Genomic DNA, 27,101 nt, shown 5'->3' on the forward strand with positions numbered 1-27,101 from the left:
TTGGTTTCCATTCTTTCATCTTCTTAATCTTAATATTCATCAGCATATTTGTTTATAGTTTCAGATGGCTCTGTAGATCAAGTTTTGGTGCGCCAATGCTTCCATTCCGTTTGCAGACCCCCCTTGTCATTTTTCTCTGTGAGCTGACTGTCTTACATGTGGGGATGAAAGTATCTAGTCCTATGTATTAGTCACAAAACAGTAGTCCAAACCCCTAACTGCATTTCCCATTCAAGTTCTCCCTTTTGTGGTCCAGGGTATAAAGGATCTGTGGTCAGATTCATCTCTACATCTTTACCTAGCCCACTCCTCCTTTACCCCCTGGCTGCGCTGACTCCACTGGGGTTGCAGTGAGGTGGGGGCAGAAAAGGTCTCACTTGTCTGGAACTGAGAAAAACTGGGCATTGGTCTCCTTAGACCCTGACAGACATTTAAGCCACCTTTCAAATTAGTCCCTTATGGATTATTTGGAGACCTGTCGCTGATTCTCTCTTGAGAGCCGTCTCCACCAGCTCCTGGTTGACTCTGGTTTCAGTCAGTCCATCCCACATAGACTGCTTCAAAAGCTCAGTTCCTTTTAAGATAGCTATAGACCGTCTTGATCCTCACCTGCCGGGAACACATCCACATTCTTGGCCTCCACAAACCTTGAGGGAATAGGCCATTTCTGACAGCAGTCACTTCTCCCTATTCTGCCATCAGCACAGCCAGCTAGCTAGTATCTCCTGACTTGACACTTCCCCAGAGCCTGGTATCACCCTCTGTGCCACCTGGGTTACATTCCAGAAGTTTGTGAAGTGCTCCCAGTAGAGCACCCTCTCTCCCCTCCTCCACTAGGGGGGCACATGATGGGGAGAAATGCCTGGCCCGTGAAAGCTTTCTCCAAAGAAAATCTCTCATTTCCAATTATCTGGGCTCTTCAACTTTGACCCTTTATATAAAGACCCTCTAACAAGGGACTAAGGTCTCCAAAAAGGACTTTCTGGACTCCTCTCTTGCAAATCCTGAGAAAGAAAGAAAAAAAAAGCCAACAACCATATTTATATTTGATATATACTGTTTATAGACCGTAAGTAAATTCTGTACTTCCAATTCTGTTGTCAGTAGACTTTTCCTACAAAAAACCAATTCAGTTAAATACAGAGCCCTTGAAGAATCCCAAAGGAAGATGAGAAAAAATACTACAAAGCGTAAGAGTTGGCCATATATTGGGTGTAATTGGAGGGCCTCACCAATATGGACTGAATCAATATGGACTTAAATGTGACTCATTTCCTCTAAAGCAGTCACCAACATTTTTGACACCAGAGACCAGTTTGGTGGAAGACATATTTTTCCATGGACAGGATGGGGGTTGGTTTCAGGATGATTCAAGCACATTTATTGTGTACTTTATTTCTATTATTATTACATTGTAATATATAATGAAATAACTATACAACTTAATAATTATCCCACTTAAATGGGAGCCCTGAGCTTGTTTTCCTGCAAACTAGATAGTCCCATCTGGAGGTGGTGGGAGACAGGGACATATCAGGCATTAGATTCTGTTAAGGAATGTGCAACCTAAATCCTTTGCATGCACAGTTCACAATAGCATTTGTGCTCCTATGAGAATCTAACGTTGCCACTGATCTGACAGGAGGTGCTCAGGCAGTAATGCAAACAATGGGGAGTGGCTGTAAATACAGACGAAGTTTTGCTCACTCTACTCATGGTAACAATCTTGTTATGTTTGTCTTGTCTCAGCTGTCTTTTCAACCTGTGTCAGTTTTCACAGTCAGATTTGTAGCTTTAAGACTCAGAGTTTATATGTGTTTTTCTTTCTAGTTAGTGCTGCGTCCATTTTCAGAGAGCTTTCCTTACATTTAATGGTCAGCGAGTTACTCACTCTAAAGTTTGCTCATTCACCTCAAGTTGACTTCAATATATGGCCTAAGGTAAGAAAAATACAAGTAGCATTCACTAAAAAAATTGACAAAATCACATTTTATAGGTGTGTGGGCAACCTTTCCCTCAACACAGTAAAAGTTATAAATGGCATCTGTTCCTAAGTCAGGGTAATTAATGTGAAAAAAATTTGTTCTGATAAATAACCTCTATCTTTAATCTCTTATTTTGGGAAACATGATCTGCTAAGCAGATTCAAACTTTTTGTTTTACAAGTAGCCTTTTTGTTTTGGCCAGGTGTGGTGCACACCTGTAATCCCAGCTACTTGGGAGATTAAGGCAGGACGCATGAGGCCAAGGGTTTGAGACTAGACTGGGTAACGTAGTGAGATCCCTCTTAGAAAACAAACAAACAAAAAGCCTTTTTTTGGCTTAAAATGTAGTCTTGCATTTTTTCCATCTGTATTCCTCCTCCCCCTACAGACATCAGCTGTATGGACAACTGTACATCATTAATAACCATGGGAGTCTTGGCTAAGAAAATGCATATTCCTGGGCTCCAACCAACCTAAAGATTCAGAATTTTTGAAACTGAGTGCTGAGAATAGGCAATAAAACAAGTTCCCCTCGGGAGTTTAGACATAGCCTATTTCTTTTTATACTCCCACATAGCCCCCAAACATACGAGCAACATGTTAAGTTCTTAATTCCCCGCATCTTGATCATGCTATATATCCATTTGGGTCCCATTCTGCAAGTCTTGACTCAAACATGAATCTCTAAGCCTTTGTAAGAAAACACACAGAACAGGAACTGGCCAAAGCAAACATCCAATGTTAGAAAATGTAAGCACCAACTGAAGATTCACAGGGTTTTAAATTCTAAAATTCAGAATACTAAGAATTAATCAATTAAGACCAGTTAGGCTTGGGCTTTCAAGGAATGAATTCAAATATGATCAAATATTCACATCTCTGTTATCACCTAGGATTGGTTAATAGTATGCTTAAATATATTAACTTGTAACTGCTTCTGCATCCCAGAGACATGTATGCTTGCTTGTCTGGCAAGGTTGGACATCCTGTTAAGATCTATATTCAGGTCTCTCCACTTTGAAAAGGAGCTATAATCAATCGAGGAGATTGTGACTGCTACAAGTCCCATAAAAGTAATTAGTTTCACACTTAGCAAAGAATCCAAGTCTATTTTCCAAGTGCCAGTCTCAGCCACCACATTAATACTGTACATATTTCAGTTCTACCATAGTATTCCCTATATGGTACATGACAGAATACAATAAAGCCAAATTTATCTCTTGACCTTTCCTCTAGAGGAATGTGTAAGACCATCACTGAGCATAGAGCACCAGATAGTTTTCAAAGTCACTCAAAGTTTCACTCTCCATTTGAAGTCTGACTACAAATAATCTAAGATAGCAGCTTCCAAATTGGCTTTGGCTTATTTTAAAATATGCATTGAAGCACGACAAGACTGGTGACTATTTTGCAGGAAAAACAGAACAAATTGAGCCCTAAAATTAAGCCACTGGACATATTCTCTTACTCCCCCCATCCTCTATGACTTTAACAGCATGAAGTAACAGCTGTCAACTGGAAAAACAAAGACCGTAAGCCAGAGCTGCAGGAAAGCCCATCGTTTTTAATAATCACACTGCTGCTCCACTTTCTGAAGGACAACTCTCACGTGGCCAATTTAAAAAAAACATACCAGGCTGGGCGCTGTGGCTCATGCCTGTAATCCCACCACTTTGGGAGGTCGAGGTGGGCGGATCATAAGGTCGGGAGATCAAGACCATCACGGTCAACACGGTGAAACCCTGTCTCTACTAGAAATACAAATAATTAGCCAGGCGTGGTGGCACACGCCTGTAGTCCCAGCTACCTGTGAGGCTGAGGCAGGAGAATCACTTGAGCCTGGAAGGCGAAGGTTGCAGTGAGCCAAGATTGCGCCACTGCACCCCAGCCTAAGCAAGAGTTGAGACTCTGTTTTAAACAAATTTCAATACTTTACACACAAAAAAATCCTTGGATTTTCCAGTTTCCTGGCACTAGGATGTTAAATTGACAAAAGCAGACATAAAGCCTGGATTTGGGACAATCAAGGCGATAGTTACAAACACATTATTCAAATTCCAAGACAAAAAATCTTGGGTTGGAAATTTTCCTTAAATCTATTGGGAGCTACTATGTAGAAAACATTAGTTAATACTAATGAAGTGTTTTCATTATTCCAAAATCAACCTAGTTCAGATGACTGATGCACATTAAATAGGCAAATGTGCCAAGTTTCAGGTTTTATTTACTTGAATAATAGCGCATCTCTGCTGGACACAGTATCTTATTCCTATAATCCCAGCACTTTGGGAGGTTGAGGCGGGCGGATTGCCTGAAGTTGGGAAATCAAGACCAGCTGGGACAACATGGTGAAACCCCATCTCTATTAAAAACACAAAAATTAGCCGGGTACGGTGGTGGGCACCTGTATGCCCAGCTACTCAGGAGGCTGAGGCAGGAGAATCACTTGAACCCAGGAGGCGGAGGTTGCACTGAGCCAAGATTGCACCACTTCACTCAAGCCTGGATGACGGAGCTAGACTGTCTCAAAAAAACAAAAACAAAAACAAAAACAAAAAACTCTTCAGTCTAGCTTGACATCCCTTAGCTATAAAATATGACTTAAAATATATGTATGATTATTTTACCTCTTTGGCTTGGGGGTCAGGAGAAATCAGTGAGTGAGGTAAAATAAAGAGCTGTGAGGGAAAAGGATTGTTGCCCTAGATGCAGAAGGTATCTTTTCTCCTGGAAATAAAGACCCCAAGGTCTCCATTGCACTTTTATTTGAATGTAATTTTTGGGACAATTATTCAAAAGGGCCAATATTTCCCAATTTAATCTGAGGTCATAATAAAACAAGCAACAAAACAGTGTTTAGGATTTCAGTTTCTCACCCTTATCATCAAGACTCACTGCCTCCCATCATCAATATTTATTGAGCATTTACAGTGTACTAGGCACAATAGAACATACAGAAAACATTGTCCCTGCTCTTGAGGAGCTTACATTCTAAAAGAAAAAATACACCTCTTTTAAAATGGCATTTTTGTTTGGTGTTTTCTGCAAAGTACTGAGGAAATGTTTTGTTAAAGTGAGCTTTGGGTATAACTTAGCCCCATCATTATTTAGAGAAGAGAGGAAGAAAAGAGGAAGGATTTTAAAGGCAGACAATGACAGACCATTCAGGATAGGTAGGGTTTTAAAGGGAGATAAACACAATCTCATCAACTAAGGAGAGATTTGCTGCAGTAAATAGGATGAGGGAAATAGTCTGTGGGGTGCAAGCAAAGGAAGCAGGGTGCCTTAGACATTGAGTGGAGCCAGAAAGATCATGCGGCCTTTTCCCAAGTACATGGCCACCAAGTAGGAATGGTTGGTGACAAGACAGATGGCTAAAAAAGGAAGGTAATCTTGTGCACCTGACAAATAGAATAAAGGATCAAAATTGAAGGCAGGCTGTAAGAGTATCAAGAAATTCTTAAAAACCAAAAAGTGATTTGGAAGCACAAAACTTATAGTTAATGCTACCCAGTGTCATGATGGGCCAAGAACATTGTGGCTTCCTAAGTTAGAAAATGCCATATACCAAAATTTTAAATGGAATTCCAATCAATCTCCCCTTCTCTCAGAAAAAATAGGAACTCATTTTTTTCAGGGTGGAGAGGAAGAGAGGGGATCATGGGACATGGAAACAGCAGTTATATTAGTATTTTTGTTATGATAAATTTCGTGTTTAAACTTGGTAAAAGCCCATTAGCTGCCAAGAGGGAATAAGGAATAAATTTCAAAAAATGTACAATTTCCTTTAGAGAAGTTTCAGAACCAAAAGACTAATTTACATGAAAAGCTGTAGAGAAAGTAGTTGAAAAGTCCATTCATAAAACTTTTATTCCACTTACATGAATTTAATACACGTGTTCTTAACAATTATGCTTGGATTGTTCATGAAAATTTCATAAGACATTAAACAAAGCTAGCCATCATCTCAAGTTATTTCCCTGTTAACTATTTTTACAGCACATGCATGTTAGGCAAGTATCAAAAAAAAAAAAAAATCACGAAAGCAAAAAACCTAAAAAAAAAGTTAAATACATGGGTTTTTGTTTTACTGCTGTGCTTGATATACATGAAGTAATGAATACCAAGCAATTCATTTTTACTGCATCTTTACTTTTACATTTGTTCTTAGGTTGCCTAAAACATTTAAATACAAATAAAATGAGTGTAGCAAAAATAATGAAAGCTAACAGCAGGTAACTTTACAAATAATGGAATGTGAACCGTTTCTGCCCTTATCCAGAGTAAAATGGGTCACAACTTTGTCTAAAGGAACACTTCTGCAGCTGTAGTCAAAGGTGTGCACATTGAGACTGAGTGTTCCACAGATACACATGGTTTAACCTGTGGTGTCCATGGGGTATGTTCCTACTACAGCCTTCTAAGTGCTCCAGACCTTAAAGTACCCACAATTACTACACCTGTGACTGGAACCAATGATCCCTTTTATTCCCCACCAGGACAAACCAATATGTAGGCAGTTTTCTTTGCTTAGACATGGAAGCGGTTTTACACTGGCCCTTGTGAAGCCACAATGTACCAAAAGTACTATGCCAAACATTTATAACTTGTATAAAAATTCCACATCCCCATATTGGCCACCTCAAGATGAAAACAGATAACTCCCTAAATGTTAACTGGCTCTACTCCCCTAATATTAAACATAAAAACCACATGGGAAATATAGAAATTCAAATAGAAGTAACATAAACCTGTCATAAATCGTAAACAAAAAACTATTTGTGGGACAGCATGGATGACAAATGGTCTACTGTGTAAATTTTAGAATGAGGCAGACAAAAGTTGGAAGGCCGGTTAATTTTCCCCTCCTTCTCCTGCTTCAGCTTCGTCTCCTTGGGTATCCGATGTCCACAACTGGTAAAAGAAGGAAAGATTTTTCAGCAAGTTTCAGTGGGATTGGGGGGGGTGGGGGGGGGGCAAAGTTTTCATATATGTATATATGTTGCCAAGATACCCAAACGTTTTAGTTGGAAAGCATTCTTTAAAAAATAGCAGCATCACTTAGCTTCAAGATACAAAAACATCTCAATACACAAATTTACTTTCTCTGTAACCACTGTATAACCAGGGTAAGTATACCACAAAGTTGCCTTCAAATAATCTTCAGATACAGGAAGAGTTTTGGGTATCCATAGAAGGTGAAGAGAAAGTAGAAGAAATTTTTTTTTTTTTTTTTGGAGATGGAGTCTTGCTCTGTCACCAGGCTGGAAATGAACCCTCCACCTCCCAGGTTCAAGTGATTCTCCTGCCTCAGCCTCCTGAGTAGCTGGGACTACAGGCGTGTGCCACCATGCCCAGCTAATTTTTGTATTTTTAGGGGAGAGAGGGTTTCACCATGTTGGCCAGGATGGCCTTGATCTGACCTCGTGATCCACCCACCTCGGCCTCCCAAAGTGGTGGGATTACATGCGTGAGCCACCGCGCCCGGCCCCTAAATTTATTGTTTAAAAACTAAGCATCAGTAGGTGTCAGAACCTAAAGAGCCCCAATATGAAAGATGGACATCCAAGGTAAGTCCAACTATACCAGAAGCATCTAATTTGGCCCATGCTGAAGGAGCTAGGGTTGACTACTCTCCCCTGGTAGATCTTAGAATGACTCACACTCCAAACAGAATCCTATAGTCCATGAAATTCAAGGACCAGCCTCAACTCTGAGCTAAACTACAAATCTAGCTTTTCTAACACTTCAAGCTTAGAAAATAAAACCTTTGTATATTTATTAGGTTGGTGCAAAAGTAATTGTGGCTCTTGCCATTACGTTAAATGGCAAAACCCTCAATTACTTTTGCACTAACCTATCGTATGATTCAAAACAAATGCTGGACAAAAACCAGAACCAAATCTTTTAAGAGGTAAAAATGAAAGTTGTCCCATAGGTGGTAGGGTTATGAACTCTATTTATGCCAACTGCTCCAATGTTAAAAACGTTTAAGTCTTAACCACTCTCTAGGGATTTTCAGAGGTAATTACAAAAGGATTCAAGACAATCTTAAATTTTATACGACTTACACATGAATACTGAGGGGAAGGGGAAAAATCCACCTAATTATTATTTTTATATTCCCCAAATCATCCATTAGCTTCATTTATCTACTAAGCAAATATATCTCTGGCCTGGAAAAGAGACTACTACTTCCAAGGTCACACAGATAGCCAAATGACCTCTTGGAAACTGTGTGTTCCTCCTGTTAATCAAGGGGTTTTGTAAATGCAAGATGAAATTGTTTCTAATGTCTCTCTTCCTGTTCCAACTTTCAAGGATTTTTGAATTTTCTGTATAAACATGCAAATTTGATACAAAATATTTATCTTTTTCTAGAGTAATGTGTTGACAGTCTTGGTCAACCAAATTCAGACTGAAATGCTAAGTTTTGGGATAATTTCTTTTCTTGACAGATAAATGTTCTTATCAACCTATAATGGTGACAGCTAACACTAATAAGGCTCAGAGAAGACATATAAGTAATGACAGAATTAGAATCAAAACCCTGGTTTTCTTTTTGAGGGAGTCTCGCTCTTTTGCCCAGGCTGGAGTGTAGTGGCATGATCTCAGCTCACTGCACCTCCGCCTCCCGGGTTCAAGCAATCCTCTTCCTCAGCCTCCCGAGTAGCTAGGATTACAGGCACCCGCCACCATGCCTAGCTAATTTTTGTATTTTTAGTAGAGATGGGGTTTCATCATCTTGGCCAGGCTGTTCTTGAACCCCTGACCTCGTGATCCGCCTGTCTCGGCCTCCCAAAGTGCTGGGATTACAGGCGTAAGCCACCACACCCGGCCAACCCTGGTTTTCTTATTGCAATATATGTTCTTCATGCTATACTGATAGCAAAATTCAGTTGGAAGCAGACAGTAGATCAGGGCCTTTCAAAAAGTGATGAGAACAAAACACAGTATCTAGGTCTCAGGTCATCACTTGAAAAATGTCATCACTTCAAACTAGAAAAGAAAAATCCTTAATACCAAAGTTAGTTAACAAAGTGCTTCTTAACGTTTGATATAAAGATTCTTTCATTCTTTACTATAGCTTATTATCTTGACTCAAGTATCAGAAAAGTTTATAGGTAGCTCCAAATTGCGCTAATAAAGTAATTTTAGGTTTAATAAACAAGTATACAATGCTATTCAAAAAACTCAAGATTTTCAGCACTAGAATATATAACTAGTTCATAGAAAATGGCAGTGGACTAGAATAAAGTTGGAAGAGAAATGTATAAAATGAGGTTATATAATCCCCAAGAGAAATGGCCCTAAAAGTCTAACAAAAAAACAGTAATACTAGATTATCATCTGCAATTCCTACCTCTTTACCTGACACAACACAGCAAATGCTTGATAATTTTTTCACCTAAGCCTCAAAATTTCAAATCTAATATTGATCTGAATGAGAAGACCTAAGAAACAAGACATACAAATCAACTGCACTGTGGACTGAATTTGAATCCCAATTCAAATAACTTAAAAAAAGAGAGACAATTGGAATTCAAGTATTATTTAGATATTCAAACATTATTAGGGAATTAGTGTGATAGTGACACTGTTTCTTTTTATACATCTGCAGTATCCCAAGGACAATCACGACCTTTCATATTAAGTCATTTAAAAGAAGCAGCTAGGCAAAATAGACTTCCACTTGGATTCTGCAGACACCTGAGATTTTATAACTCAAGTTATTAATTCCCTACCATTATCTTTACAAATACGGAGGCAACTTGATGGGCAAGAAAATCATTCTTAAAGGAACTAAAACATGTAGAGCCTCAGTACACTTTTGATACTAACATTCAAATTTTAGTAACACAGGTAACATCAATGTGTATATTTTTTAGTTCTTAGTCTAATATTTCAGTTTCTGTAGTTTTCCTTCATGTGATTTTAACAGTAGCTACTTATGAGAGCCTATGAATTGTGTTGAGAAAAAATTTTTAAAAGATGTATTTAATAAAAAAAAATATTCTTCAGAGTAAAACATAACCTCTTCAACCACATTCATCACTAATGATGCTGTTATATACTTACTGTCAAGTTGTCTCTCAGTAATTGCATTATTAGCGTGCTGTCTTTGTATGACTCTTCACTTAATGTATCAAGTTCAGCAATGGCTTCATCAAAAGCCTATGATTTAAAAATAGTACATTAGATTTCAGTGCTCAAGTAATAAAGACTGCTAAATTTCTATGTAACAGGTAAAATACATACTGTCTTTGCAAGAGAGCAGGCTTTCTCTGGGGAGTTCAGAATCTCATAATAGAACACAGAGAAGTTAAGGGCCAGACCCAGTCTGATAGGATGTGTTGGTTGCATTTCCTTTTTGCTGATTTCAAAAGCTTCTTGGTATGCTTGTTGTGACTGATCCACAATCCCTGGATAAGACACACCAAAACGTACTGAGATAAAGTGTGCATTGTATCTTCACCCCTCAAACCAAACCTTTAATATCTCAGATATCCTTTGAAATACTAACCTGTAACAGCTTAATACTGGTTAATTGAACAAGGCCCTTTAATTTTTTTTCAAAGGGAGTTTTCTCCTGGTACACACTAGTCATCGGTCAATGTCAAGATAAAACAACTTTATAATCTCATTACTGTTATATTTTTTAAAAATTAACTAGTTTGCACTGCTCCTCAGTTACACTGTAACCACTATTTCTTTTTTCTTGAGACAGGGTCTGGGTCTGTCACCCAGGGTGGAGTGCAGTGGCACAATCAGGGCTCACTGCAGCCTTGATCTCCCAGACCCAAGTGATCCTCCCACTTCGGCCTCTAGATTAGCTGGGACCAAAGGCTTGCACTTGCACCACCATGCCCAGCTAATTTTCAAAACATTTTTTGTAGAGAGAGATGTTGCTCAGGCTGGTCACTTTTCTTAAAATCTTGAAAAAACATCCCTGTGCACAAAATTGGCTTTTCAGAAAGCATATATATTAGAATACCAGTATTAGGCAGTAGATATATATTCTCAGAACACAAAAGCACTGCTACTCCTTATTCGGCACTGCTACTCCTTATTCGGCACTCTAAGCAATTAAAAGCAAGGAATTATTTACGCTTCAGAGACTCTTCCTCACTATGTTATCTTATACAAGTTCAACCAACAGGTTTAAAAACAGCATACCTTTCTTGTCATCACCAGCGGCAACCTCAGCCAAGTAACGATAGTAATCTCCTTTCATTTTCAAATAGAAGACTTTGCTCTCTGCTTGTGAAGCATTGGGGATCAAGAACTTTTCCAAAAGAGACTTAAGAAGAAAAGAAACAGACATAGTGAGAATAAAACATTTACAAAACTGAAAGAACTTGCATTTTTTAAAGGACAAACTATAGCCTTAAGTTATACAACTTTAACACCCAGTCACTGTCAATACAATTGTGAATGCAGCTGGCACATGAATTTGTGGTTTAAAGCAGAATGCTTTGGGCAGAAATACTTTAAGTTTGAAGTTAGTGTTCAGTTTATTATTTGAGGACAATACAATTGAGTATCAGTCCCTGACAATGTCATCTATTTACATACTGATTTCAATGAATGTGAAGCATGACCGTTCATATTTAGGAACATTTTCTAATGAGCTGGCAAGCTTTCCATCTGAAGTTTCATGTGTTCATGACATGAAAATAGAACATACGGGATGAACCTTTTGGGACTCTGAAGAAATGACTAAAGCAGAAACCAATAATGTAAGACACTTAAGGAGTCCATGCCAGAGAGAGAGGAACAAAATAAACTTCATTTATAAGAACACAATTCAAGCAAACCTCACAACAGATTAAAAAAACTGTTCAAAACGAAAGTTTCATTTTTCCTAAATTAAGACAGTGGTACGGGCCAGGCACGGTGGCTCATGCCTGTAATCCCAGCACTTTGGGAGCCCGAGGCAGGCAGATCACATGGTCAGGAGATCGAGACCATCCTGGCTAACGCGGTGAAACCCCGTCTCTACTAAAAAATACAAAAAATTGGCCAGGCGCGGTGGCAGGAGCCTGTAGTCCCAGCTACTCGGGAGACTGAGGCAGGAGAATGGCATGAACCTGGGAGGCGGAGCTTGCAATGAGCCGAGATCACGCCACTGCACTCCAGCCTAGGCGACAGAGTGAGACTCCGTCTCAAAAAATAAATAAATAAAAATTTAAAAAAATTTAAAAAGACAGTGGTAGGAGACTTACAGATCTTAAAAGAGCAGACCTTTAATAATCTCATTGACATCATTTTCGGCTAGTAAGATACATGATTACAGATCATCCCAGACAACAGATAAAATTAAATCATCCTCCTATAAAATTCTGTCTAAAACTATTACTACAGTCTGAGTCATTTGATCAGGATTTTAAACATTACACTCTGTAATTGATTTTAAAGCAAAAAAAATTAGATCATTGTGTTGGGGATGGGAAGACTCAATAAATGTGTAATTTTTAAATTTTCAGTTAAGGGGGAGAAAAATAATTCTAGTAGTAGAATTAGGTAAACATTAAAACAAACAAAAAAACCCCAACCACCCATTCTCACTACCCTGCTTCCTTTAAAGTTCAAGTACACTCTGGGAATCAAGGTGAAGTCAATTTTAGTTGAGCTAAATTCCAAATAAATCCATACTTACAAAACAAAGTATGAGTATACATAGCACCTATTTATATGCAAAATATAAATTTGAAAAATGCTTTTAAATAGTAACTCTAACTTTGTGTTTACCCATTATGTTCCAATGGTGGATAGGTGAACAGTTTTAACCCAACTTCTCCCCCCCGCCCCTTTTTTTTTTTTTTTTTTTTAACAACTCAAGCTAGATAACCCAGATGAAGTGGCAGTAGGGCCAGATTGCACTGTGCTGTAAGAAAGGTTAAAGGTGAGAAAAGTCAACCTGAAATGATGTTTCCTACAATTATTAACTGATACTTAAAAATACTGGCCTGAGGCTGGGCGCAGTGGCTCATGCCAGTAATCTCAGCACTTTGGGAGGCTAGGGTGGCAGGATCACTTGAGGTGAGCCTCATCAGTATGGTGAAACCCTGTCTCTACTAAAAATACAAAAATTAGCCAGGGCACCTGTAATCCCAGCTACTTGGGAGGCTGAGCCAGGAGAACTGCTTGAGCCTGAGAGGTAGAGGTTGCAGTGAGCTGAGGTTGCACCACTGCACTGCAGCCTGGATGACAGAGCAAGATTCCATCTCAAAATAAATAAAAAATAAAAATAAAACTACTGGCCTGAAATCAGAAGAACATTTTGGTTAGGACAGCAACCTCTGTATTACACCACATTCATACTTTCATATTCAAAGTTCTCTTAGCTGCAAGTGTTTTGTCCTTTGTATACAATGCTTTTTACCACCTATGGTTGCTCTCTGGAGATCTGCCTCAAACACTGGAAAAGACTTGCATTTAAAATAGTCAGGTGAGTCTTTCCACTTAAAAACAGTATTTTAAGAAACAAATGACCAGGGTTTTCAGAAGTTTCATTGTTATACAAATTGTATTATTCATTCAACTATGGGAGATGGTATAAACATAGTGGCTCTCGGGTGAGTCTGGATTTGAATTACAGCACTCAACACTGTGAACTACTTAATCTCAATGATTCAGTTATCTCAACTGTAAGGCAGAGACCTCTAAGATTGTTGAGAAAAAATACAGGTAAGCACTTAGGAGTAAGCACTCATTATCTATTATCACAGTAACACCAGACACTATGCTAGAAGCTGGAAGCTGGAAGCACAATATTCTGGTACTTCATAATCTAGCTGTAGAAGCAAGGCTATCATTCCTTCCAGTACAAAACACTTTAAAACAATTATTGCAGGGCACGGTGGCTCACTCCTGTAATCCCAACACTTTGGGAGGCTGAGGTGGGAGGATCACTTCTTGAGACCAGGAGTTTGAGACCACCCCAGTGAACATAAGATCCTGCCTCTACAAAAAAATTTAAAAGTTAACCAGGTGTGGTGGCACACTCCTATAGTCCCAGCTACTGGGGAGCTGAGACGGGAGGATCGTCTGAGTCCAGGAGTTTGAGGCTGCAGTGATTTATAACTGAATTGTACCACTGTACTCTAGGACAGGGTGACAGTGAGACTGTCTCAAAAAAAGCAATACTGCCTAATCACGTCTTTCACTTTTCAGTAACTTGAACTCCCTCTATGTATGTAGAGATGAAGGCCATAAACACGTGCAGTTACTTAAGAGTGAACCAATCACTGAAGATGTAAAATTTTAAAGCTATACTAAAAACTTAAATTTTTAAGGAAAGGTGTTGATAAATGCTACTAAAATGAGTAATCTGTCTTTTGTAGGTAGTAACTTTGGAATCCCTACATGTTTTATTTTACACTGGGGTAATATGCTGAACTACTTTAAGTAGTTCCCTGGGAATTAAAATGGCAGTTAAGCACTTCTTTCCCCAAAGTTGAACACCGAATTAACCATAAAACAACTTTAAAGCTATTTGTTAGAACCCACAAGTAACAGAAGAGTTGGGTAAACAGCAGTCAGGCTGCTTATTGGCCCAATGATAGACCAAAAGAACCAAACAAGTGGCAAGTGTTTCTGGTGAGATGCTGACCATAAGAGCTGAGAAAGGTGGCTGGGCATGGTGGCTCACACCTATAATCCCAACACTTTGGGAGGCCAAGGTGGGTGGATCACGAGGTCAGGAGATCCAGGCCATCCTGGCTAACACGGTGAAACCCCGTAAATATAAAAAATTAGCCGGGCATGGTGGCAGGCACCTGTAGTCCCAGCTTCTTGGCAGGCTGAGGCAGGAGAATAGCGTGAACCCGGGAAGAGGAGCCTGCAGTGAGCTGAGATCGTGCCACTGCACTCCAGTCTGGGCGACAGAGTGAGACTCCATCTCAAAAAAAAGGAGTTGAGAAACGCATAAATGGCGTACTTCTAATAAATCGTCCAATGATATAAGCTAATTAAGATTTAAAAACCAAAAACCAAGCAAGACTGGATTAAAGATTAAATTTAAAGGGGCTAATACTGTAGCTCAAAAAAAGCTAACTATAAAAGAACATTTTCTGCCAGGCGCGGTGGCTCACGCCTATAATCCCAGCACTTTGGCAGGCTGAGACGGGTGGATCACCTGAGGTCAGAAGTTCAAGACTAGCCTGGCCAACACAGTAAAACCCCATCTCTACCAAAAATACAAAAAATTAGCCAGGCGTGCTGGTACATGCCTGTAATCCCAAGTACTCAGGAGGCTGAGGCAGGACAATCACTTGAACCCAGGAGGTGGAGGCTGTAGTGAGCCGAGATCGCACCATTGCACTCCAGTCTGGGCAACAAGAGTGAAACTCCAAAGGAAAAAAAAAGAACATATTCTCAGCCTCAATGGGATGATATGCCTACCAGAAAGGATGTGATTCCACAATCAGGAATCAAAGTTATGGCGAGTATACGAGAAACTGTCAGGATAATGGAAAGAAAGGACATGAATGGCTCCAAGAGACAAGACCAATTAAATTTAGCAAGAGGGAAGATTTCTGTTCAGTATGAGAAAACTTATGAGTGATCCAGTACTGGAACAGGTCACCTGCTCAGTGAATGCCCTCTTTTCACATAAAGGTATAACAAGAAACTAAAGAGGATAACTTGGGTATTTTGTAGAGGGGATTCATAAATGTCATCTGTTTCTTTTAAAAAAATTTTAATTGACATAATAGTTGTACATATTTTGGGGGCACATGTGATATTGATACATGCATACAATATATAATGATAAAATCAGAGTAACTGGGATATCCATCACCTCAAACACTGATTTTTTTTTTTTTTTTTTTGAGACAGAGTCTCGCTCTGGTGCCCAGGCTGAGGTGCAGTGGCATAATGTCAACTCCCTGCAACCTCCACCTCCCAAGTTCAAGCGTTTCTCCTGCCTCGGCCTCCTGAGTAGCTGGGATTACAGGCGTGTGCCACCACACCCGGCTAACTTTTGTATTTTTAGTACCGATGGGGTTTTGCCATGTTGGCCAGGCTGGTCTCCAACTTCTGACGTCAGGTGATCCACCCGCCTCAGCCTCCCAAAGTGCTGGGAATACAGGTGTAAAGCCACTGCACCCGGCCTCAAACATTGATCTTTTATTTGTGTTAGGAGCACTGCAATTTTTCTAACTACTTTGGTAGAAGAAATAAATGTTAACTATAATTTCCCTGTTGTACTATCAAATACTAGAACTTATTTCTACTAACTGGATTTTTGTACACGTAGTCTTTTTCAATTCTAAGGGAAGACAGAGTTCACAGAATTAGGTTAATGGTAATATAAAAGAGGCAATTAAGTATGTTGCTTTGTCAAACTGACCAAAGAATAACAAATCCAAGTTTTCCAGATCTGGAAGCCGGAAGATAAAACCAAATGTAGGATAAAAGAATGAAAGAAAAAGGAAGCAGCACATATCAGAAAGCAGCAGTTACAACAAAGCAGAAAAAAACATGGCTAGAGAATAGATGGGAGGAAAGGGCTGATAGCTACTTTCAAAATATGTAGTAACTTCAGAGAATATCCTGCTCAACACAGAAATAAACCTCCTAAATTTCGTTCACCTACAATAGTACAATGAAAGCAATCATGACTGAAATAAGGTCTGAAGTAAAAAGGGGAGTGAGTGGGCACACCATAATATAAGGAAGTATACTAAGTGTCACAATTTCAACTGTATTTAGAACGAAGTCTCACTCTGTCACCCTGGCTGGAGTTCAGTGGTGTGATCTTGGCTCACTGCAACCTCCATTTTCCAGGTTCAAGTGATTCTTCTGTCTCAGTCTCCCGAGCAGCTGGGACTACAGGCACACGCCACCACACCTAGCTAATTTTTGTATTTTTAGTAGAGACAGGGTTTCACCCGCGTTAGCCAGGCTAGTCTTGAACTCCTGACCTCATGATCCACCTGCCTCAGCCTCCCAAAGTGCTGGGATTACAGGTGTGAGCCACCATGCCCAGTCAACTTTTGTAAAACAAGGGCTAAGTTGACTGAAGGTATTCAACTTATAAAATTTTTCAATTATCACAGTACATTAAGTTTTTAAACCAAATCTAAAGAGTCTTCAGGTCAAACATTCTACACTCAAGCACTAAATCAAGGCTAAATGTTAATCTGTTGAATCTTCCTGAAATATAATCTCATTTAGAAATCCACAGTATTTCCTCAGTTTACTTCAAAATGTGTATAGTTTTACCTTTTTCCCTCCCATTAACTTTTAAAAAATTTTTATTTAGAGATGAGGTCTTGCTCTGTCACACAGGCTGGAATGCAGTGGCCCCAACATAGCTTGCCCGGCTCCCATTAACTTTTAAATGTTTTTTCATGACAGCCACTGTCTTTTAAAGATATCACGGCCAACATTTAAAAAAATACCTAACATTAATTTGCTGAATTAGAGTTAATGCATTTATACAGCAGTCACCCTAATAATATTAAGTGGGATAAGAAATCATTTACTCAGCAGCAAAATGCCACAAGAAGCTGGTATATAATACTCTGGTAAATGGCTCCTAATCCAGAGTTAAATATGTGACATGGGCTCTGAAGAGAGGACACTAATCCTTAACCTAACCAACATGTAAATTTGAGATTTTAGAAATGAAAGAGATTTTTCTCTCTATTGTAACATAGTACAATTAACCTCTTAGATTGTGAAAACACTTCCAAGAAATGGGGTTCAAATAACATTTTTCCTCCCAACCCAGTTTCCAACAGATGCCTTATAATCCAACCAAAGTCTACATTCACACTGATGTTTTGTCTTTAAATCTATTAAAATAAAGGAACCACATAAATTGACCACATAAATTGAACTAGACCACATAAATTGACAGGTGGTCTAGTTCTGATTCCTTCTTAGGATAGACTCAACCTGCCCCTACTAATACGAATTTTAAAAACACTCACTCCTGCCTGTGGTCAAATATTCCTAGTGAAAAGTTAATGAACTGAGAATCCATCTCTAGTGATATGCCTTTCTCACTGATCTTTCAGTATGATTACCCCTAAACCACCAAAACTGCTGCCTGAGCTGGTGGCAAGACTTTAACCTTTTTGGCATTCAACAATTGTTAGAAGAACAGCTTGATGTAATGCAAATCGTATAAACTCTAAAACCAGGCAGACTTGAAATTCCACCCTAACCCATTAATTTTGAGAATTTACACAACAGCTAATCTTTATTTTCTCACCGATATGAAAATCCACATCAAAAGGCTATTATGAGGTCTAAATGAACGTACAGACAGGAAGGCAACATTCACACCTCCCAACCAAGAGTAGGCACTCTACTCACTGGTTGCTCAGTTATGTGAAAATAAAGTATGGAGATTCTGACATTCAAAAATCTGCTTTAGTGCTCTTGTACTCTTAAGTACATCATTTTAGCTTTGGTAATCTAAAATTTGTATAACTAGGAAAAATGGTGAAGTAAGATGCAAAAAAGTTTTCATTTAAAAACACAGGATTAAGACATATCAAAGAACAAAAGAGAAAAAGAAAACATTTCCTTTAGTACTTGGTTTCTCCTTTTAAACAACAGACTTGTTAGGAACACAATCTATGGAGACAGTCTGCTTACTGCCTAAATTCAAACTTCATCACCTTGACAAAACTCTGAAATCTTCCTGGGTCTCAGATTCTCATTTGTAAAGGTGAATATTAGTAGTAGACACAATGCACAAGGTTGTTGTAAGGATTAAATGAATTAGCATGTAATAAGCATTTAGCAGAGTCTGGCAAATAGTAAGCAACAAAGAAATACTGCCATCTTTTTGGAAGTTAAGAGTCTAGTATGAACCAAATTAGACTTCAAGTACTGTTTGTACTGCAGTAACTCATCTTAACCTACCCACTCACCCACCCAGAAGCCACCTTAGCTGGGACTCCCTCTTATGTGAAATAATTTCCTAATATTTAATATTACCTTATTTCTCCCAACCATGGTACATATATGGTACAAATCTCTATAAATAGGTACATTTTCTAGGAAAAAACCCTAAACGGTAACAATAATTCAAATTTATGGCTTAAAAGTTTGTCTCAAGACCCCTTTATAGTCATAGAAAAGTAGAAAACTAAGATCATGGTGGTGGTAATTATTTTCCAAAGTTTTCGTTTTTGCTCCAAAGCTTCAATTTTATCTTTGTCAAAAATATCATTTTCCCTTAAAGTGAGAGGCTCAATTCATTTAAGATGTTTGTCGAATACCTAAGTCTGAACACCCACAGCTTATCTGCCTGCAGTTCTTTCAAGAAAAAAGTGTTCCATGAAAAAAAAGAAAAGGAGCTAGTTTATCTCACAATTCAAATAAGTGTTTTTCTTAGAGACAACCATTGGACTTCCCATTTTGCCTCACTGAAAGATGTCTATTTAAGAGCTATTAATAAAATAATGTTTCAGATTCAAGGACATTAAGAAAAACCAGTTCTTTTTGTTTTTAAAAGAAACAGTGAGTGCATAATGGTAAAGAAATACAATAATCACTAGTACAGTATAGTACCACTGCCTTCATTAGTGATAAGGAACCAGTAAGTTTGAGCTACCCTTATGTTTGCACCAGTGCTAAATGGTACAAACAAAGTGATAAGAATCAGTAATAACAGTACTTGCTATGAAAATAGTTGTGACCTGGCTGGGCGCGGTGGCTCACGCCTGTAACCCCAGCACTTTGGGAGGCCAAGGAGGGTGGATCATGAGGTCAGGAGCTCAAGACCAGCCTGGCCGAGATGGTGAAAGCCCGTCTCTACTAAAAACACAAAAATTAGCTGGGCATAGTGGTGTGCGCCTATAATCCCAGCTACTCAGGAGGCTGAGGCAGAAGAATCGCTTGAACCTGGGAGGCGGATGTTGCAGTGAGCCGAGACTGTGCCACTGCACTCCAGCCTGGGTAACAGAGCGAGACTCTGTCTCAAAAAAAAAAAAAAAGAAGAAAGAAAATAGTTGTGACTTGACACCTCCCCAGAGGACTCCCAGTGGTTGGCATATCACTTTAACAACTGTTGATTTAAAGTAACCTCTGCTATGTTGTACACTTTACTTAAACATTTTTTTTTTTGCCAATCGTACCTCAATAAAGCTGGAAAAATAAAGAGAAGAATCTGTGCTAAATACCATTCCATACCTAGCTCTAATGCTATGTTCTCCCTAAAGCTGATTCTTCAAAGCTATTCAGCTTCATCTACATTGTCTATACAGACGGTGTGCAGTGTAGAGCTTTTTAACTAAAGAGCAAAAAGGGAAATATCCTAATTTCTGTCAAGAAAGGACTAACGGCCAGGTGTGGTGGCTTGTATCTTTAACCACAATCACTTTGGAAGGCTGAGCTGGGAGGATTGCTGGAGGCCAGGAGTTAGTGACCAGCCTAGCAATATAGCAAGACCCCGTCTCTACTAAAAATAATTTTAAAACTTAGCCTAGTGTGGCCAGACGCCTACAGGTAACGCCTGTAATCCCAGCACTTTGAGAGGCCGAGGTGGATGAGCACTTGAGGTCAGGAGTTCAAAACCAGCTTGGCCATCATGGTGAAACACCGTCTCTACTAAAAACACAAAAAGTTAGCTGGGCATGGTGGTGCATGCCTGCAATCCCAGCTACTTGGGAGGCTTGAGGCAGGAGAATTACTTGAACCCGGGAGGCGGAGGTTGCAATGAGCCGAGATTATGCCAAAGCACTCCAGTCTGGCCAACAAAGCAAGACTCTGTCTCAAAAAAAAAAATTTAGCCTAGTGTAGTGTGCACTTGCACTCCCAGCTACTCCAAAGGCTGAGTGAGGTGGGAGGATCACTTGAGCACAGGATGTCACGACTGCAGTGAGTGAACCACTGTACTCCAGCCTGAGTGACAGAGGGAGACCCTTTTTTTTTTTCTTTTAAAAAAAAGGGGGTCTGGCTAAGTAAGTTGCTACATACCCAAATAACAGAATACTACACAGACATTAAGAGTGAGGAGGTACGGGCTGGCTACGGTGGCTCACGCCTGTAATCCCAATACTTTGGGAGGCCGAGGTGGGTGGATCACCTGAGGTCAGGAGTTCGAGACCAGCCTGGCTAACATGGCGAAACCCCATCTCTACTAAAAATACAAAAAATTAAGCTGGGTGTGGTGGCAGGCACCTGTAATCCCAGCTACTCGGGAGGCTGAGATAGGAGAATCTCTTGAACCCAGGAGGAGGAGGTTGTGCCATTTGCACTCCAGCATGGGCAATAGGGCAAGACTCTGTCTCCAAAAAAATAAATAAAGAGTAAGGAGGTACCTGTCAATATGAATCATAAGATATACATCAAAGTGTGTGGGGGGTACAATTTACAAAACTAAGTATATGATCTATGATCCTTATTCTTCAAGGACAGAATTGTTTGCTTTGTGCATAAATTCCCAGGATACACAAAGGACTAACAGAGATTAACTCCAAGAAGGCAGGATGATTACAGCAGTTTTATTTTTTCCCTCTACATGCTATGCTCTTAACACCTAAATTCTTATGTGGAGCAAGTACAATTTAAAATAAAGATTACCAGCCTGGGTGACACCCCGTCTCTACTGAAAAAAAAAAAAAATACAAAAGTAAGTTGGGTGTAGTGGCACACGACTGTAATCCCAGCTACTCCAGAGACTGAGGCAAGAGAATTGCTTGAACAAACCCAGGAGGTGGAGGCTGCAGTGAGCCGAGATCACACCACTGCACTCCAATGAGTGAGACTCCATCTCAAATAAAACAATTATGGTTTTGCACCTTTAACTTTTCACACACACACATACTCTTAACCTACTTAGAGGCTCTATTAAAGGCATGTTCTACACATTTTAAGCACTCAAAAATATTAAATTCCCTGACTGAATAATATATGCATAACTTTAATAGCTTCATCATTTAAATAAAACAAATTTTAAAACTATCTTGGAGGATATTTTAATAGCTCAGCATCCTAAAAACTATTTTTCAGAAAGTCTTCATCATCATCAAGAGTGTATTACCTTACCAAATTCCTAAATAGTTAAGACGAAACCTGATAGAAATTATTGAGGTTGACACTACATTCGATAATGAATATTCTGCTGTAAGACATAAAATAATGTTCTACTTTTCTGAAAACCTAAGAAATGGCTCATTTAAAAATAACAAGTGGGTGCTGAACTATACACATATTTTCAGAAACAGCAGCATAGGGTCAGGCTAAGCACCTCCTAATGGATAAGCTCCAGGTGTCTATGTAATGAACAAAGAGGAACCTAAGAAAAATCCTGCAGAGAGAGCTGGAAGACAGTGTGAGGCTGCAAGGCAGAGTAAACTTGTTAAAAGGTCAAGGGTCCTAGATTATGGTACTAATTCTGCTAACTAAAAGGCATGACAAGCATTTCAAATACAAAACTGTGACCAGCCTCCTCCTCACCTTAATCTTCTTATTTCACTACAGCATTAATCTCAAAATCTCCCCTCCAAAGCCAGGAAATCTCCTCTAATATAATGAATTTCCCACCCCACCACTATCCCTTACATTTCTTTAAATTCAAGATCACTTATTTTTCTTAAAAGGGAATCAGAGAATTTATACACTAAGGGTCCTTAGACCAACCACCAAAATTATGAACAAGAACTCAATCATGAAGTATTTGTACATTTACCTCAGCCCTGAAGAATAGCCACCCTGCCACTATACACTCAAACCACCGTGCTATGTGCTGCGATTTGGGCTTGCCAACTAGAACACAAGAAGCCAACTAATGAAAATAAATTCCAAAGAAAATTACAAGTTATGGAGCTGGGATCATATTTTCCCCTTTGAAGAAGCAACCTATTCAGTATAAATAGACACAGCTTATTTAAAAAGCACTTGGGCAAAATAGTTTGTAACCTTTGACAAAGTAATAATAATCAAAGTAATAATAATCGTAAGGCATATATCTTAAAAAAAAATTCAATGGGTATTTTGCACCATGGGGTGTGTTTTCAGAAGTCCTAACAGCATAATGCACTATCTAAATATAATTGGTTAATTAATAGGACACCACCATGCGCCTCCTAATATAATGCACTGAGGAGGACACCCTATCACTTCAAGGGATTCTCACCAAAAACTCGCAACCTAAATTTAATCATGAAAAATCACCAGACAGGCTGGGCACAGTGGCTCACTCCTTGGGAGGTTAAGGCGGCCAGATCACTTGAGGTCAGGAGTTTGAGATCAGTCTGGCCTGGCCAACATGGTGAAACCCTGTCTCTACTAAAAATACAAAAATTAGCTGGGCATGGTGGCAGGTGCCTGTAATTCCACCTACTGGGGAGGCTGAGGCAGGTGAATCGCTTGAATCTGGGAGGCAGAGGTTGCAAAGTGAGCTGGGATAGCACGCCACTACAGTCCAGCCTGGGGGACAGAGTGAGACTCCATCTCAAAAAGCAAACAAACAAAAAAACAAAAAAAATAATCACCAAACTGAAACTGAGAGACATTCTACAAAATAACCAGCCAGTACTCTTGAAAATCAAGTGCCAAAATCATTAGCGGCAAAGACTAAAAAAAGACTGATCCACGTTAAAGGAGATTAAGGAGACATGTAATCAAAATGCAAAGTGTGATTCTGGATGGAATTCTGGAGCAAAAATAGCAAATTACAGTAAAACAATTTGCTAAATTTAATTAAAATCTATAGGTTACATAATAGTTTATCATTTATTTTTATCAATTTCCTGATTTTAATAATTATAGTGTAATTAGTAACATCTGGACAATCTGGAAAAATATATGAAAAACTCTTCATATTTTTCCAACCTCTTTCTAAATCTGAAATTATTTCAAAATGAAAAATTAATACATTTTAAAGAAGTCCCTTTTAATTGTCTTTATTTCTGAAAGATACCCTTTTTCATACCCTTTTTACGCTCGTTTTTTTTTTCAAATTTCCTTATGTGGCTGATACTACTTTTGTATTTAGGAGAGTAGTAGTACAAAAACAATGATACATTTGTAAAGAAAAATATGTGGGGTGGAGAGAAAGTTCTCATCTAGTCTTAAAAGAGTATTTGACCTACTGGTCCTAATATTAAATTTAATTTGCACAAAGGTAATTAGACATTAAGTGTCATTAGCAAATAGCAAATACCCCCAGAATATCAAAGCAAAACAATCAACCTCTAATGAGACATTTATGAACTGAAATTTGCGAACACAGCTGGGCTAACTTTGACATGATCTCACCAAATATGTGAGTGGGAGAAAGATCCATCAAGCCTCCATAACCCATTCCTCTGTTTCAGATTGTACTGTCATGGCTGTCTTCCAAAACAACAAACGAAGAGAGACATTAGGACACAGACATGCCTGCTTTCATACAAAGCATACACACATCAAAAGTTAAAAGGTTGAGGTAGCACGTAACTGAGACACAAGAGCCCTCAAAAGTGATTCTCAGTAAGTACAGCACCCTAAATAAAGTCTAAAACAAAAATCGGCCGGGTGCAGTGACTCACACGGGTAATTCCAGCACTTTGGGAGGCCAAGGCGGGCGGATGATCTGAGGTCAGATGATCTGATGTCCAGAGTTCGAGACCAGCCCAACCAACATGGAGAAACCCCAACTCTACTAAAAATACAAAATTAGCTGGGTGTGGTGGCGCATGCCTATAATCCCAGGAAGCTGAGGCAGGAGAATCGTTTAAACCCGGGAGGCAGAGGTTGCAGTGAGCCAAGATTGTGCCATTGCACTCCAGCCTGCGCAACAAGAGTCAAACTCTATCTCAAACAACAAGAACACTCCACTGTTTTTAATGAAATTAAAGTCATTAATTTTGTTATTCTGACAATTCCTCATCCTCCCCTACAAACCAAGTATCTTGATGGCAGATTAAATGTTATGTTTCAATCTACAATAAGGTGATACTATATTAAGGGACTACAAATATTAATGCTTACTGTATGACCTCATGAACCCCTGAGCTGCAGTGTCTTGATCTGTTAAAATGAAAAGGCTAGATCAGATGTCCCTTCAAACCCTAAATTCAATAAGTCTATGAATTTTTTGCATATTTAAACACATTCTACAAATCTATAAATATAAAACTCCCAGTTTGTATTATTCAATTTAAAAACTCACAAAAATACCCCACAAATGTCATTTTAATAACATCCTCATTAATAGGAAATTTAATTCCAACTCTTCAGCATAGTGTAGTTCAAATTTCTAGTCTTGTACAATTCTCTTGTGCAGAGATAATTTTCCTATAATTTTTATTCTGTAGAGCCACTGGGCCTTGTATAATTGCTAGATCTCTTAAAATTTTAAAAAGAAATCATGCAAGAAGCCAGTAATCTGTCACACATTACGGGCCCAGAGATTTGGAAATTAATCTCTTACTCCCCCTTGTGGCCAGAGTGGCTTCCATTCTTTGATTTGCAATTTCCTCACTTGCTTTCAACCAACCAATTAGAAAAGTGCTCCACCAAAAATGCTAATGATTAGGTGGTGTTAATAAAATAAGTCTTTGTAGACATTTTGACTTGAAATTCTTACCTTTCTATGCAATGTGGCCTAACAGAATAAGATTTTAGACTGTGAACTTATGTTCTATGAATAAGGTCATCTATAAGCAGGCTTGTGCCCAATCACTTAACGCATTTTCCATTAATAGATGGCAAATCTGCATTTTTAATCAACAAGAAATCTGGCAAACCAAAAGTATATTATCCCTGATGTTTAAAAACTGTTAAAGCCAGCCTAAAACTTCATTATTCAATGTAATTCCTGTAAGAGAGTAGCTGCTCCCTGATATTTACCCCAAAACAAAAGATACCTGCACTAAACAATGCTGATAGAAAGCCCGGACTGTTCTAAAACTTTTTTTTTTTTTTTAATCAACTGGGTGAAAGGGCTAGCAAGAAGCAGGAATAAAAACTGCTTAACTGGCCAGGCGCAGTGGCTCACGCCTGTAATCCCAGCACTTTGGGAGGCCGAGGCGGGCGGATCATGAAGTCAGGAGATTGAGACCATCCTGGCTAACACGGTGAAACCCGTCTCTACTAAAAATACAAAAAATTAGCCAGGCATGGTGGCGGGCACCTGTAGTCCCAGCTTCTTGGGAGGCTGAGGCAGGAGAATAGCATGAACCCGGGAGGTGGAGCTTGCAGTGAGCCGAGATTGCGCCACTGCACTCCAGTCTGGGCGACTGAGCGAGACTCCGTCTCAAACAAACAAACAAACAAACAAAAACTGCTAAATTAAATCAGGTTCAGAGAACTGTCTCCCTCCAAATCATGAATGCTAGCAAAATAATCCTAGAAGGAATCAGCGTTTTAAGAACATCTGAGGTTGGGTGTGGTGGCTCACACCTGTAATCCCGCTTTGGAAGGCTGAGGTGGGTGGATCATCTGAGGTCAGGAGTTCAAGACCTGCCTTACCAACATGCAGAAACCCTGTCTCTACTAAAAATACAAAAATTAGCTGGGTGTGGTGGTGCATGCCTATAATCCCAGCTACTTGGGAGGCTGAGGCAGGAGAATCGCTTGACCCAGGAGGCGGAGGCTGTGGTGAGCCAAGATCACGCCATTGTACTCTAGCCTGGGCAACAAGAGTGAAAACTCCATCTCAAAAAGAAAAAAAAAAGAACATCTGAACATCTGAAAACAAATTTTGAAATGTTGCTCCTAAAGATTCAAAGTGAAATACTAGGCTGGGTGCAGTGGCTCATGCCTGCAATCCCAGCACTTTGGGAGGCCAAGGTAGGCGGATCACGAGGTGGGGAGATCAAGATCATCCTGGCTAACACAGTGAAATCCTGTCTCTAGTAAAAATACAAAAAAATCAGCCAGGTGTGGTGGCGGGCGCCTGTAGTTCCAGCTACTTGGGAAGCTGAGGCAGGAGAATGGCGTGAACCTGGGAGGCGGAGCTTGCAGTGAGCCAAGATGAGGTGGAGCTTGCAGTGAGCCAAGATCACGCCACTGCACTCCAGCCTCAGCAACAGAGTGAGACTCCGTCTCAAAAAAAAAAAAAAAAAAAGGTGAAACACTAACAAGTGTCAAAAAGAACTTAGGTATAAACTTAAAAATTATTGACACTCTCACTGAAGGCTTTCCTCTTCCCCCCTC

At 39.3% G+C, this 27,101-nt stretch overlaps 1 protein-coding gene across 6 annotated transcripts in view; it reads right to left on the reverse strand.

Moving 5' to 3' along the window:
- Nucleotides 1-4,733: 4,733 nt before the first annotated feature.
- YWHAZ (tyrosine 3-monooxygenase/tryptophan 5-monooxygenase activation protein zeta) overlaps nucleotides 4,734-27,101 on the reverse strand; it is a 35,479-nt gene continuing 13,111 nt past the window's right edge. For all 6 annotated transcript variants that reach the window (XM_025395304.1, XM_025395302.1, XM_025395305.1 and 3 more), the window contains exons 3-6: nucleotides 11,163-11,286; nucleotides 10,245-10,408; nucleotides 10,065-10,160; nucleotides 4,734-6,899 (exon numbers count right to left, since the gene is read on the reverse strand). In XM_025395304.1, coding sequence (XP_025251089.1) covers nucleotides 6,840-6,899; nucleotides 10,065-10,160; nucleotides 10,245-10,408; nucleotides 11,163-11,286 — 444 coding nt within the window. In that variant the 3' untranslated portion in view covers nucleotides 4,734-6,839. The remainder of the gene's footprint in view (nucleotides 6,900-10,064; nucleotides 10,161-10,244; nucleotides 10,409-11,162; nucleotides 11,287-27,101) is intronic.

This window comes from Theropithecus gelada, chromosome 8, assembly GCF_003255815.1.
Source record: "Theropithecus gelada isolate Dixy chromosome 8, Tgel_1.0, whole genome shotgun sequence".
Lineage (NCBI taxonomy): Eukaryota > Metazoa > Chordata > Mammalia > Primates > Cercopithecidae > Theropithecus > Theropithecus gelada.